Raw genomic sequence first — 14,406 nt, 5'->3', positions numbered from 1 at the left:
ACCTTAGGCCCAATCCAAAGCTAAGACCTCCACTTTCGGGTCCGAGGGTCTGTCTCAGACTTAAAAAATGCCTAAACCTAGCCTTAAAAAGTCCAAATCAAAATCCTTTGTAAAAAATCATATCAATAATAATAAAATTTTATGAAAGTGTTTACTTTTTATACATAAAAACAAAAAAAATGATTAACAATTTTTTTAATTTTAAAAGAGTTTGACCCAAACCGAGCTTAATCAAGAACCAGACGGAGTCCAAATTGTTATTTTTTTAGGACCGAACGGGTTGGTATGAATGTTGTTTAACATTAATGTTTGTGTAAATCCCATCAATATGAGCACAATCCATAAAATTTAGTTGTCTTGGCTAAATTAGCAAAAAAAATCGTTGACATATTATAAACATCATACCGTGTAAGATCTTATAATTTGTAAAGCCTTTATTATACTATTGATTACGGTTTTGTTTGGAATCACAATAGACATCGTCTTGAAATCCTTTCAAGCATCATTTTGCTATCTTTTGTGACCCTCAACCAAATTTACATTCTCGCTAGAGAGGCGTCGATGTGTCCACTGCATCGACGGCTCAACTGTAGATTCGGTGGCGGTGCAGGAGGCCCTGCCCCTGCTTGGTTCAACGGTGGTGTTCATAACCCTGCTAGGTTTGACATCAGTAGTTATAAACACTATTGACGTAACCAGCAAAATTATAAATAGCACCACCGAACAAAGCAAGGGCGGGGTCTCATGCGCTGTTAGGGTTGGACCGGTCTTTTTTTCAAGCCCAAATGAGCTTCGCCTAAAGAATAAGACCTTAGGCCCAACCCATGTTCAAATCCGCGACCGGCCCTTGAGTGAAATGGGCATAAATCAGGCCTAAAAAAGAAAGCCAAATATATTTTTTAAAAAAATTATATTATACATAAAACATAAATTTTGAATAAAAATAAATATTTTTTTAGTTTGACTTTTTTTTGGTCATAGGCGGGGATGGCCTTTGGGCCCAGGCCTTTCAACAAGATCAAGCAGTATGGTCAAGGTCGGCCCAGCCCAATTTTGAGGTCTAACATAAAATAAAATAAAAATCGAAAATTAGCGAATAAATAACTAATTAAAGCGCGCACCATATAGTCGACCAAAGAAAAAAACAGGAGAGAGAGAGAGAAGACGAAGAAGAAGGTTGGTTTTTTGCTTTCAAGTAGAAGAAGAAGAGGAATCGAAGAAGGAGCGAGAGGAGAAGAGATTTCGGCCGTATTTCACATCACGGTGAGGAACCCTTGATTTCGTCTTCTCTACTCGAATTGTTTAAATATACTGGTTGTGTTGGTTCTTGTTTCGAATTTTCGTTCGAAATCGAAGTAACTTACCTAGTGGTTAGGGTTTAACCGTTTCAGTTAATTTCCTTACTCACGAGTCTAACATACTTATATATGCAATTATTGAATTTGAATCGTTACTGCAATTGGCAGAGAGGAAAATGGGTGTGGAAGATGATTTAAAGAGATGGGTTTCAGATGAGCTGATTTCGCTCTTGGGCTCTTCCGAGCGGACTGTTGTTCAATACCTCATTGCCCTAGGTATATCTGTACTTATAGGAATTTTAACTCAAGAAATACTTAAAAAATAATTATTTTTATCCTTACTCTGGTTTCGTTTCATCAGCTAAACAGGCAAGTTCACCGGACGATCTGGAAAGCAAGTTCGTCGTAGAATATCAAATGCCATCATCCGCGGCGACCCGAGCGTTTTCCCATCAGCTTTTTACCAGAGTGCCTCGCAAATCCACTGCCGCTGTGAATGTAAAATTTCGTTCTTATCGTGTCTTTGTATATTATCTATGTGTGTGTGTACTAGAATGTAACCTTCCATTTCTATGGCTTCTTATTTCCTTAGCAATACCAAAAGCAAGAGAGAGAAGCGGCGATGATCACCAAGAAGACTTATGCCTTGCTTGACGACGACGACAATGACGATGAAGTTCGTGTTGCTGCCGAAAGGAAGAGAGAGCTGTCTCAGAGAGAAAGTTTCAGGAAGAAGAGTAAGAACGTTGATGAAGATTACGAGGTAGGTTTTATGGCTGCGTTTGTGTTTGTTGTTTATTATCGGTTAATGATAGTAATGATAATATTAATACCAACAATGGTTTCTTTCTACATGGTGTTGTACAGGAGATAGAACCTGTTGAAGAAAAGAAGCGGGTTAAAAGGCGTTCTTATTCAGACAGTGACGACAAGGAGGATTCCGAGGTAATTTCAAATATTGTATGCCCAATTTACCACTTCACAAAGCTTTCATTTTCTTTATCTTTAATTTTTTTTTTTTTTTTTTAATTTGAGTTTCTTCTAAAGAAAGTTATATGGTGGTTCTTTCATGTGCTTGAAGTTGTTGAGGAGCTATAAGAAGTTCGTTGGTGACCTGTTTCTTCTTCGGTATTTGATATGAATCGGGACTTTATTGCAATATTTTATTTTTCTTAATGTATGAATTCTGACATGCTTACGATGTTTATTTATGTGTTATGGCATTCAGTCGGAAGGAGAGTTGTTACGTGATCAAAGTGAAAGAGAGCAATTGGAGAAAAATTTGAGAGAACGAGACACATTAAGAACCCGGAAGGTACTATCGAACGGCTTATAATCACCAGCTCACATTTAAAATAAAAAAGTGATGTTTTGTATAAATCTAAACTTGCTAAACTTCATTATATTCTTCCAATGCCGACAGTTTGCACAACGAAAGCTGACCGAGAAAGAGGAAGGTGAGTAGAGTATCAAGATTTTTGCATTGTATTTCGGTTGATGTGTTAACGATACTGATATGCTTGTTATATATAACAGAGGAGGTTATCCGAAGACCAGAAGCTATGGAGCGAGATGGCTTAGATAATTTAAGGTGGATATCTTAAATTTAGAGTACTGTCAGATTTTTGGTTATTATATTTTAAAGAAGTTAGATAAGAAGATGGTCAGACTTCAGTTGTTAATATGATTTTGTTTCAGGAAAAAATCAAGACGAGAGTATTTGAAGAAAAGAGAAAAGAAGAAATTCGAGGAAATCAGGTATGGAAAGTTTATTTATAAAAAAATTACTGCTGCTGTTTGGTATTTAGTTCCATACTACTTCTGATCAGTATTTGATATTGAGTTCCCTTTAAACAAAATAAAAAATGTTTATTAATATTAAAGCATATTTCTAAGCTTGTTACTGCATCTTCATTGCTGCCCTAATATATGGCCTGTTTATGTTTATCTCAGAGATGATATCGAAGACGAGCAATATTTGTATGGGAATGTCAAGATTACAGAAACAGAGAGAAGGGAACAAAGGTAAAATTTCAGTTATTTCCAGTTGATGTTAATTGTCGGCTGTAAGAACAAGTTTTGGCAGTGGTTGTTAGACTAGTCTACATTTGATTCCTTCACTTATTCTGCTTAAATTCTTTAACGGAGTACAGTTAAAGGAATAACAAGTTATTTCTCGAAAGCCTCATTTGTTTGTATTTTTTTTTTCCCAATAGCTACAAGAAGCAAATATATGAGCTGGCAAGAGAGCAGACAGAGGACATTGATGATGGAAATGAGGTAATTTATTTGATGTACAAAATATTTAATAGGCTGTTCTGATTCTGAAAACTATTTTCCTTTTTTTTTCCTTCCCTTCTGGAGAGCAGTACAGAATGCCAGAGGCATATGATCAGGATGGTATCGTCAGTCAGGAAAATAGATTTGCTGTGGCATTTCAACGTTACAGGTCAGCATTCCACTCTTCCCACTATCCTTTTGAATGCGACCATGATTATAGTTAATTAGCATGACTGGGACTGAGTAGAACAAACTATCTAAAAGCTGATTATATGTGGGGGCGGAATATTTTGTTTTATTCACTGGGTAGTTTAAATAGATATACAGCTTAGCAATCGTAGTTGATAAATAGGAGATGGGAATCAAAAGAAAAGTTTAATAGAATCTTTTCGGATAACAACTAATCTTGTAGCGTAAGAACTAATTCATGGCTAAAGGCCAAGTCAGTAGACTAATTTACTATATCTCGATTAATACTAAGCCTAATTAACATCTGCTTAAATTGTGTAACATAGACACTTAATCATGACCAGCGTTAATACTAAGACTAATACACTGTGCATATTGACTCTATTTTATCTTTGTCTTTCTGTAGAGATCCCACTGCGACCGAGAAAAAGAACCCTTTTGCAGAACAGGAGGCGTGGGAGGATCAACAACTTGGTAGAGTTTTTTTGCTTCGATTTTTTTCTCCTTCAAATGTTCTTAGTTTTGGGTTCATTTCGATTTATCTAACATATATTTATTCTGAATTTGGCATTTTAGGCAAGGCAACTATGAAGTTTGGTTCAAAGAACAAAAAACAAGCAAATGATGATTATCAGTGAGTTTCTTTTCCTTCATTTTCTTATTCTTTAATGGTTCTGTCCTCATTTTTGAGGGAGACATTTTAAGATGCATATTGCGCAATATTTCAAGCCTGACCCTTTTATATAGTTAACACTCGATGCTTTCTACTTTAGGCTCATATTTAAGGACCAGATTGAGAAAATCGAGGATTCGCTTATGGATGGTGATGAGTTTATCGAGCAGGAGACTGAGCTACAGAAATCAAAAGCGCAATCAAAATTTGAAATACTTCAGGTTGATTTAGTTTTTTGATCTCGTGTTTCTATCAAACTATCTTTTTTCCATTTATTCATTCGGAACATAAGTAATTAGAAATATGTAAACTATTTTAGATACATATTTATATAAAGGAAAAAGTACTATAAACATATATGCTTTAGATGGTGTTCCATGAAAAAAAAAAACATGACTTGCCGCATATCGTTATTTCTGTAAGTTTATTTGTTTATATATAAAAAATAAAAAATAAAAAAAAAAGCAAAAAATAAAATAAGAAAAAATTCAGATGGCAAGTGTTACATTCTACTGATATTACTTTCTTTTTTTTTTAAACCATTCAGGAGGATAGAAAAACTCTGCCTGTGTTTAAATATCGTGATGAATTGCTGAAGGCTATTGACGATCACCAGGTTTGCTTCAATTTATTTTTTTGCTGTTTTTTTGTTTTGTTTCTTAAAAATGCTTGTCTAAAAGCGTTGGAGTGAAGTTTTTTGCAACGGATTATTATAAAATGTTTAAGAAAGCTAAGTATTTGGCATCACTATGGACATCAGCTAAGAACCTTTCAGCGATTTTTCGTTGTCTTTTGAACTAGTCTTTTCAATTCTGTCATAGAATAATCCTATTTCTCTATTTACAACAATTTCTTTGCTTTTGTAAGATCTTCCCATTCCGGGGTTTCACTAGTTAAAGAAATAAGATTTTGGAGCTGTTTTTTGTGATAGCATCATGGCACATGGAGTTCTCTTATGTAGGTTTGTTATGCCAATGGCAGGTTCTCGTCATTGTTGGTGAAACCGGTTCCGGGAAGACCACGCAGATACCTCAATATCTTCATGAAATTGGATACACAAAGCGCGGAAAGGTTTGGGTTTTCCTCATAATATACTCTGATAACCAACCAGCTCAAAAAAAAAAAAAATAAAATAAGAAGATGAAGAGTTGCTAAGGCAAATTATCTTATATTTATTTATTATGTACTTATCAGATTGGATGCACGCAACCACGACGAGTTGCTGCTATGAGTGTTGCTGCCAGGGTTGCTCAAGAAATGGGAGTCAAACTTGGGCACGAGGTATGTTTCCGTAGATATGCTTATTGTTTAGTTCTTTGCTATGAGATTGAGTGATCTGTAATCAATGAAGACAATGTTATTAGTTCTTCCTTGCCTGTAGTAACAAGTAACAACGTTATGTCAAATGCAGGTTGGTTATTCTATTCGATTTGAAGACTGCACATCTGACAAGACTGTACTGAAGTACATGACCGATGGAATGCTATTGCGCGAGTTCCTTAGTGAACCGGATCTAGCTAGTTACAGGCAAGTGCAAACATTTATTTATTTTTTAATTGTTTTCCAATTGCTTTTACGTAGAAACACAAATTTTATTGATAGGAAAAACAAAACGCTCTCTCCTCTCCCAAACTCTGATTTCTGCATCCTCGTACCGAAAATATGTCAGAAGGCAGTGGAAATTTATTTGTTGAAAAGTTTAAAATTGACAAGTACGAATTTCAGATGAAGGTGAAGCCAAGGTGTTAGCATTTTAACTTGGATTCTAAACCCTGAATTGCAGATTTAGTTTTCAGTACATCTTCAAATGAATAATATCTTATGATATCTCACTTGTGTCTTCCAATGTCGCAGTGTTGTGATGGTGGACGAGGCCCACGAAAGAACAGTCTCCACTGATGTGCTTTTTGGATTGGTAAAAGTAAGTAGAGAATGATTCTTCAACGCTTGTATATATTATTTTATCAATCGTTTGCTTGCATATTCAGCTAGAAATGTTTTTTTTAATCTGCCCGGTCGGATGCTTTAGGTCATAGTTTCATGTAGTATTGCTATTACTACTCAACAAGGAATTTTGGATTTACCCTATTGTTAACGTGTATAATGGTCTAGTTATTTGGTATATAGAATATTGTTACGTTATGATAGGAAGTAGTTATAGCTAACAAGTCCACAAGCTTTGTGTGTTTTTATATTATTTTGTGTATGCCAAAACCATTTGTGATTTTGTCACTAGTAGTGTACCTTCTATGTAAAATCCCAAGCCTAGTCAATTGCCTAGCTTACTTATATCTATATATAATTCTCTTTGAAAAAAATGGTTTTGCAGTTCCTTGATAGTGTTCTCGTGCATAGATTGTCTTTTTTACGTTGAACCATTCTTACCACAGAGGTTTGCCATAGTATGATATACAGGAATATATATATCTGACATTCATGTTTTCGCGGAACAGGATATCGCGCGGTATAGGTCAGATCTAAAGCTGCTCATCTCCAGTGCAACACTTGATGCGGAGAAATTTAGTGATTTTTTTGATGCTGCACCGATTTTCAAAATACCTGGAAGACGGTACCCTGTGGAAATACACTACACGAAAGAACCAGAGGCCAATTATTTAGATGCAGCGATTGTGACCACCCTTCAGATCCACGTGACCCAGCCACCCGGGGATATACTCGTGTTCCTTACCGGTCAAGAAGAAATAGAAACAGCCGTAGAAATTTTGAAGCATAGAGTTAAAGGTTTGGGGACAAAGATCGCCGAGTTGATCATCTGTCCCATATATGCGAACCTGCCAACGGAGCTACAAGCAAAAATATTCAAACCCACTCCCAAAGGGGCACGGAAGGTTGTTCTTGCAACAAACATAGCTGAGACGTCGTTGACAATCGATGGGATTAAATATGTGATCGATCCAGGTTATTTCAAGATGAAGTCTTACAATCCGAAGACTAGAATGGAGTCTTTGCTAGTGACTTACATATCCAAGGCATCGGCGAATCAGAGAGCAGGGCGTTCGGGTCGAACAGGCCCTGGGAAGTGCTTCCGACTATATAAGGCCTACAACTACAGCAAGTTGAGTGACAATACCGTGCCAGAATTACAGAGAACCAACCTTGCAAATGTGGTGCTTATGCTTATGAGCCTTGGTATTAAAGACTTGTCAAAGTTTGATTTTATGGATCCACCGCCTTCGGAGTCGCTGTTTGAATCTCTCGAACTGCTCTTTGAGTTGGGCGCCTTGAATAAAATAGGCGAGTTGACAAAATTAGGTAGAAGGATGGCAGAGTTTCCTCTTGATCCCATGCTCTCCAAAATGATAGTTGCGTCGGAGAAATACAAGTGCTCGGACGAGATCATTTCCATTGCTTCCATGCTTTCTATTGGGAATTCGATTTTTTACCGGCCCAAGGACAAACAAGTCCATGCTGACAATGCGCGCATGAATTTTCATTCGGGGGATGTGGGAGACCACCTTGCATTACTTAAGGTTTGGGATCTCTGCTGTTCACTTCACTCTCTTTTGTTCTTTTTGTGGTTGCAAATTGTATTTCCTTTCTTTTATTTGTTTAATATAGAAATACGATTAAACAGTCCTGATCAAATTTGCTCTTTATGATTTACCTTGTAGGTTTACTCTTCGTGGAGGGAGACAAATTATTCGACACAGTGGTGCTATGAAAACTATATACAGGTATGGTATTCTTACTTTTACTGCCTTAATTCTCATTGAGCTTCTGAAGTGATTATCTGGAAATTGGGGCGTGGCTTTAGCTGTATGTTGCTTGATTATCTAAGCAAACTTTTGGTGTCTGTTTAAAAATTGTTATAATGCTCTATTAATATGGAGTTTATTTACCGCTTATTTGATTTGCCAAAGTAGATCTCTGTTTTGGTAAAAACATCGTCAAAACTATTTCATACAGGAGGGCTCTCATGTAGCTGATAATGTTTGTAGGTTCGGAGTATGAAACGCGCAAGAGACATCAGAGACCAACTTCAGGGTCTATTGGAACGAGTTGAGATAGAGCTCGTATCGAATTCCAACAATTTAGAAGCTATAAAGAAGTCCATAGCATCTGGTAATTATCTTTTGTTTATTATCACCTTTTTAAATTCCAAATACTGGTCCAGATGTTGATGGTCAAAACTAAATCAGACACAATGTTCATTTTAGGATTCTTCCCTTACTCTGCAAAGTTGCAAAAGTGTGGATCGTACCGAACTGTTAAACATCCACAGACTGTCCATATTCATCCCAGCTCGGGGTTGGCTCAGGTAATAAAGAATTGCTCGTCTCCTTCTTTAGCTATCCTCGTTGGCATTTGGGACCTCATAAACATAATTTTCATTTCTTTGTTTTTATTTTTTGTCGACTACTAGGTGCTTCCTAGATGGGTGGTTTACCATGAACTGGTTCTTACAATGAAGGAATATATAAGACAGGTAACTTCAACCCGCTAAGGGAATTCATAAGCTCAATATTACCTTACCAAGTAGTTCTGTTTATATTTGGACTAATACACCTCTACCAAATTCCAGGTTACTGAAGTAAAGCCGGAGTGGCTGATCGAGATAGCCCCGCCTTATTACCAGCTAAAGAATCTACAAGACTGTATGATGTCTCTCTCTCTCTCTCTCTCTCTCTCTCTCTCTCGTTATTTAATGACTGATTAATTTATGTCTGAAATTTATATGCCTTTGCAGCGTCGTCAAAGAAGATGCCACGGGGACAAGGGCGAGCATCGCGAGATTAAGAGCTGCGAAGCTAGAAAATTGATAGAAATCGTTATGCTTGTGTATATACTAGTACACACGAATTCTGGTAAAAAAATGTGAAAAATATATGTTTGATTAATAATATGTCAAGGGTTTTGGACACTTGAGCCTCACATGGAGACTTTAATTTGCATAGGAGGATGAATGTAGCTGTAAGACTCTTTTTTGTCTCACACGACATGCACTGAATTTCAAAATAATTCTCGAGTATTAGTAATTTTAAGACACAGCAAATAGCGACTAATCAGTTTTAGATATCATAAAGTGAAATATCTGTATGAAGTAAAATCAAATGAAACTTCAAGGTTGGTCTAGTGGTGAGGGTGATTCTTGGGGTTTCTCCGATTCGAGTCTCTCGGTTGATAATGCCAAGGCCTTGTGAATTTTAGTCGGGTCTAACTCGGACACCACGGTTAAAAAAAATAAAAAATAAAAATGATTTCTGAGCCAGTCCGGTGTTTGTTGAAATTAAATGTAATCTTGTTTGGTTATCGTAGACTCTTGTTTTTGTTTCTCGCAATTGTTTGCAATGCTTGTCAAAAATTAAATAATACTAAATAAACATTGACATGAAATTAAAAAAACAAACAAAATTCTCTCATATATGAGTAAAATCAATATTTTTGCAATTTCATAAAGGAAAATGGCATTAATTAATAGTAATTTTGATAATTTCGACTAAAATAGTAATAATTATGTTTTTGAACATTTTTACTAGTAACTGTAGATTTAAATATTTATAATTGTTGTTAATTGTAAACTTGTAAGTCTACAGTTTATGATAACTGAATATTTTCATGTCTATAGTTACTAGTAAAAGTGTCCAAAAACATAATTGCTACTATTTTTGTCCAAATTATCAAAATTGCTACTAGTTGAGACCATTTTCCTTTCAGAAACATAATTCTACATTCTCATAAATGTGATTACCTTAACGAAATTTTTAAGAATGTAATTATTACATTACCTCCAACCAAACACACTCTTAACTTAATTAGGTAAACATATTTTGACATGAGAAAATAGCGGCATAAATACATGATGTTTGTTGGTTGTTGCACTTACATACCTATTGTCTAAAAGTCGGGGGATAAATACTTAATGTTTTTTTTTGTATCTCCGTTACTACCAAGCTGTTAACTTGGGATGTCAATGCCACATGTCAACATTTGGCAATTTTGATACTTAAAAAATAAATAATTAATCTATATTATTATTTTAATATATTAAAAAATTCAAAAAAATCCCTTCTCTACGCACACACAAACGGATTATAGGGCACTGCAGTTTAATAGCCAACAAAAATATTCATGTTTTGAAAATAGCCAGCGTTTGCAAACATTTGGAAAAAATAGCCAAACAGCTTAAGTGGCATAAATGATAGCTAATAAAAATTACTTTTATGACATTAGCTTTTTAAATTCTTCATTTTTTTCTCTCATAGTTTTGAATTCGTCACTTTCTCTCTCCTATTTTATTTTCTACTTGTTTTTCATAAAAACTTCAAAAATCTATATCTATCTCATATGAACTCTAAATTGAGTGATTCCAAAACGTTGGCTATTTGAAAATATATTATGTAAATATGTAGTAACATGAAGAACAATGGCCGCTCGAACAAATTTGAATATGAAACTGCCTTATTAAAATAAACTCGCTTATTTAAAGCGACTAATTCCACAAAACTTCCATAACTTAATGCTATTTAGTAGGGATTTGAAATTAAAAAAAAAATATAATTATTTAAATTCAAGCGAATAAGTCAAATTTGAAACGAAAATAAAATGAAAAGCAAATCAGGAAAGCCGAAAAAACCTAACATGCTGCCACGTTATTTTTGGCTATTTATCAAATATTTACTAAACGTTGACTAAAACGCAAACATTTATGTTTGGAGTGGCTAACGAATTTCCAAGTCAAAGGTGAAGCGATGTGTTGAATTCAGGGTGATTTTCCATTCATGTGTCAGCGTTGGTTATTTTAGAAAGACGACACAGCGTTGGTTCTCCCCGACCCTACCTAAGCTAAGGCCACTAAACTTAAGGATGTGACTAAATCAATAAAGTAATAAACGTATTGGTCCGTCCATCAATGGTGTCGGAACGTCGTTGTCAATATGTGGCTGATTACACTTTGCTTACCGCGAATTACGACAATACCCCTTCTCTTTATCCAGCTTATGCTTACCGTGACTGTCAAACACCAGTTAATTACGACAATACCCCTTCTCTCTATCCACTTATGCTTACCACTGGAAAACAATGAGAATGTCGTTTTCACAATACCCAGCGTCCTTCGCAGAATTTTACTTATATTTTTTCTTTCCCCAACCGACGCTAGAAGATCAAGATTTAAACTTTTGAGACTCGTTTCTTATATTATATATATATGCACATACTTGAGTACATGTAAACTGTAAACTATAACTTCATCCACTCGAGTCCTTTAACGGAAAGTATGTTAGTCAATACTCAATAGGAACTTCCTCCAAACAGCAATTTCTTATTTTTGTCCTTGTCACTTTTCTGTTTCTTTACTTCGTTTCTATGCAACTCATGTTCATTTCATTATTTACTTATGTTTGTGTTTATTTAAAAAAAATTGATTTTTGTGTAGTTAAGATAAGACTTAAGAGAAGTTTAATTTTCCTCCAATTTTTCAGTAGATTTGATGGTCTTTTTAAGTTTTTAAGAAGTTCTCTGCTACTCTCATTCATTCATTTGCAGTTGTGAAGCTAGATATATTGATCATAATTTTTTTTATTATATATTTTATAAGGTCCTAGAATCGAAGTGGAAATAAGAGGACGGTCAGTGCAACGGAATACGACAACAGATTCAATGTCGTTCAACGGAGTCATAGTGTTCATAATCAGTGTATTGTGTGCATTTATCCAAGTGGAGTTTCAGTCAAAAAGTTTGTCACCTTTTGAAACACACACTCGATTATTGCCCACTTTTTTTGTGGTGTTACTAGCTTACGTTTTCTCATGCGCAAAAACGACAACGACACCAATGATAGTTGAAATCTCATCCCATAACCATCCAAATGACAACGTTACAGCTACGTCGATCATTATGAGCAAAATAAGTATATTCTCCGGCGCTCTAGCTTCTATTTTGCTGATGATTATCGTATTTCCTATTCTAGGTTGGGTTTGTTTGGTGTTTTGGTGTATTTGTTTCTTTAAAATTGTATTGGAATTGATAAGTTTTCATGCACCTTTTTATGCCTTTGACGAACTGAGTAGAGCGATTGAAGGCCAATTCAAAGAGAGAGAAGAAAATCATGAGCTTCCTGTTTAACATCATCTCATTTCCTTTGTATATTATAGTGTTTTTTTTTTCAAGTGCCTATGAATTCGTGTCAGGTAATTTTATTTTGGTTCTTAAATTTTCCTTTTTGGCGGTCACCTCCTTAAATGATATATTTTTTTTTGTAATTTTAGATCCTCTATATATTATTGTTTAACAAAGTAACTCAAATAAAACTTTCGTTGTTTTAACCGAAATATATTTTTAAATGAATAACGGTTCAATAGTAAGGGTAGAATCATTTTAGAAACATGAGATACATGCTATATATTACAGAAATGATTTTGGAATTTGTACACCACGGCCCCCTTTTTTTTATGGTAGACACTTATTAGCAAGGATGACGCTAAGAATTTAGATTAGGGAGGCTGATTGCAAAAAAAAAAAAAAAAAAAAAAAAAAAAAAAATCAAGGGACTAATTTATAAATTTTTAGGATAAAAAATGTAAAAATTTATGAAAAAAGTGGAAAAAAAAGTGCACTTTTTTTGGGGGGCTAAAACTCTTCATGGACTGGCTCTGGCTTCGTCCTTGGTTATACTTACCTTATTTTAAGTTTTTTTTTTCCAATCAATAACTTTTTTTAGTGTAAAGTTATATGTAAATATGAGATATTACTATGAGAATGATATGAAAGAGGTATAAAAAATCTATTATTTTTAAAAATAGAGGCAATAATACCATTTTCACGATGATTTTGTAAGTGATGGTGATGCAAATGGTTAGGGAAAAATATGTGACTCTCATCACCTCCTATTTCCACTACAATTGGTTCAACATCTAGATTACATAGTCATTTAACTATTTACAATCTATCAATGGGTCATGTTGACCAAATTACCAAACCGATAACCTAATAAGTGGAATTTGTTGGATCCTTTGTGGCATAGGTTTAAGTTTGGCAAAACAAAGTATAACAATTGTTCAAGGCAAGACAAAGTATAACGGTTGTTCAAGGCACCTGTCATTTTCGTCTTCACCAAGAGATCAGAAATGTACTTTGCTTGTGACAGATAAAGACCTGTGCTATCTATGTAAGCTTCAATACCCAAAAAGTAATGAAGTGAGCCAAGCCTCTTCAAAGCAAACTGAGCATTCAGATCATCAATATGCCCTTAAATCACTTTGTCATTGTTTCATGTCACCAGGATATCGTCAATATAAACTAGTAAATTGATCAACACTCTGTCTCTTTCAAAAATGAATAGAGACATGTCAGCTTTGGAGTTTGCAAAATCCCAACCAACAAGTGTTTGCATGTCTCTCAAACCAGGCTCTGGGAGCCTGTTTTAGCCCATAGAGGGCATTCTTCAATTCGCACACATGATCTGCCTTTGTTGTGTTGATAACCTTATCCCATGTAGACTTCTTCTTAAAGCACGCCATTTAGAAAAGCGTTGTTGACGTCCAGCTGATGTATATCTCATCCTCTGTGCACAACAAGAGTGAGCACAACTCTCACTGTCTCAGACTTGATCACATGGATGAATGTCTCAGTGAAATCCACACTAGGATTCTGAGCATAACTCTTAGCCATGAACCGTGCTTTGTACCTGTAGATCGTGCCATCTGGTTTGAACTTGAGCTTAACACCCATTTGCTGCCAACAACATTTTATTATGACTTATATGGCATTGAGTCCCAAGTATCATTCTGCACTAGGGCCTTGATCTCTTCATTAATAGCTCCCTTCCGGTTGGGATTGGCAGTTGCTTGACACACAGAAGAAGGTTTTATTGGACCATAGGCAACGGTAAAGAGGTGCTTTATGGCAAGTAGGGCTTTAGGTTTGAATACTCCAACTTTGGAGTGTGTGGTCATGATGTGAGTATTTGTGATTACATGTGCAGTTCTTGGCTCGGCAAAGGAAGGT

General features: G+C 35.3%; 1 protein-coding gene across 1 annotated transcript; it reads left to right on the top strand.

The window, feature by feature from the left end:
• The first annotated feature begins 1,104 nt into the window (after window positions 1-1,104).
• LOC149383992 (pre-mRNA-splicing factor ATP-dependent RNA helicase DEAH1-like) lies at window positions 1,105-9,447 on the top strand. The gene is made up of 27 exons (XM_089628410.1): window positions 1,105-1,263; window positions 1,467-1,574; window positions 1,660-1,796; window positions 1,891-2,061; window positions 2,166-2,243; window positions 2,527-2,613; window positions 2,722-2,755; window positions 2,835-2,889; window positions 2,997-3,056; window positions 3,252-3,323; window positions 3,515-3,578; window positions 3,668-3,747; window positions 4,174-4,241; window positions 4,344-4,401; window positions 4,541-4,661; window positions 4,988-5,056; window positions 5,422-5,511; window positions 5,635-5,721; window positions 5,852-5,967; window positions 6,295-6,361; window positions 6,894-7,931; window positions 8,073-8,135; window positions 8,400-8,523; window positions 8,619-8,719; window positions 8,825-8,887; window positions 8,984-9,056; window positions 9,149-9,447. Exons 2-27 carry the CDS (start codon window positions 1,475-1,477, stop codon window positions 9,196-9,198), a joined length of 3,126 nt encoding a protein of 1,041 aa, XP_089484536.1. The 5' UTR covers window positions 1,105-1,263; window positions 1,467-1,474; the 3' UTR covers window positions 9,199-9,447.
• The last annotated feature ends 4,959 nt before the right edge of the window (window positions 9,448-14,406 follow it).

This window comes from Urtica dioica, chromosome 10 (genome assembly GCF_054948205.1).
Source record: "Urtica dioica subsp. dioica isolate 48M chromosome 10, U.dioica_male_clone48M_v1_H2, whole genome shotgun sequence".
Lineage (NCBI taxonomy): Eukaryota > Viridiplantae > Streptophyta > Magnoliopsida > Rosales > Urticaceae > Urtica > Urtica dioica.
Note: the sequence above shows the minus strand (reverse complement) of the source record. Positions and strands in the feature narration are given on the sequence as shown.